The sequence below is a fragment of the Penaeus monodon genome, chromosome 19 (genome assembly GCF_015228065.2).
Source record: "Penaeus monodon isolate SGIC_2016 chromosome 19, NSTDA_Pmon_1, whole genome shotgun sequence".
Taxonomy (NCBI): Eukaryota; Metazoa; Arthropoda; class Malacostraca; order Decapoda; family Penaeidae; genus Penaeus; species Penaeus monodon.
In genome coordinates this window covers 4,949,310-4,950,220 of record NC_051404.1, presented here as the reverse complement: position 1 = coordinate 4,950,220, position 911 = coordinate 4,949,310, and the positions used below count along the sequence as shown (strand labels likewise).

The 911-nt window shown below is 41.9% G+C and overlaps 1 protein-coding gene across 1 annotated transcript in view; it reads right to left on the bottom strand.

Annotated features, from left to right (window-relative positions):
• Positions 1–481, bottom strand: part of LOC119585006 (ras-related GTP-binding protein A) — a 12,659-nt gene extending 12,178 nt beyond the window's left edge. The window contains exon 1 of the mRNA XM_037933620.1: positions 283–481. Coding sequence (XP_037789548.1) covers positions 283–330 — 48 coding nt within the window. The 5' untranslated portion in view covers positions 331–481. The remainder of the gene's footprint in view (positions 1–282) is intronic.
• Positions 482–911: the final 430 nt, after the last annotated feature.

Sequence of the window (911 nt, the reverse complement as noted above, 5' to 3'; positions counted from 1 at the left end):
CATTGCTGCATGCACACTCTCGCTATCAATAAGCATATAATTATCAGGAGAACAATGATAACACCTCAACTACAACATTATCAGTGGCGTCCTGTATACGAGTACAAGACCAAAGTGTTTGGTAAACATCGCCAGTGCCTTCGCTTATCCAATGTGTTTCAACCTACCTTGTTTTCTTCAACACTTTCTAAAATGATGAACAAAAAGAAACCCAAAGAAACCGAGCTTACTATGTGGTTTAAAGACAGCTCATCGTCCTTCGTGGTCTTCCGCATAACTTACCTGGCGTTTTTTGTGGAACGCCGAACACCTGTTACAGGTAGGATTCATCTTGCTGTCAGCAGTCGAGGCGCGGCAACACACACACCACCAATTCCTTCCAACTGAGGCGTCTGTCCTGCGCCCGATAGGTATTTCCTGACGTCAGAATGAAGGCAGTAGCTCAAATAGGAGTGCCACGGAGAAAGCTTCTGTTGATAGCGGCTTCTTGCCTGGGCTTAAAACGTGCATCCGTCAGCTGGCTTTCATATCAACACGGGGGCGCACTAGTGTATAAATTCACACCAGGAAAAGGCCAGTACACAAACACACTCTCTGATTCGAAAAAAAATATTTGTATGAAGGCAGTCAATGAAAATGCGTAAAGGAAAAAAAAAACAGATGCAAAAAGCCGAGTGTGCAACATGAGACGTCATATTGATAAGCCGAACTTGGGTAATCTGACGTGACGAGCGCCATGTGTTTCTACCGAACATATGATTTATGATTCTACTACTGCTGACCGAAACAATATCTGAATTCAATATTCCTATATAATACATAAACTGACACAAATCTGTATGATATAATTTATTGTGTTCTATAAACTACTGACATGGCTTGCAGGGCAAAGCATTCTAAATCTAAAATTC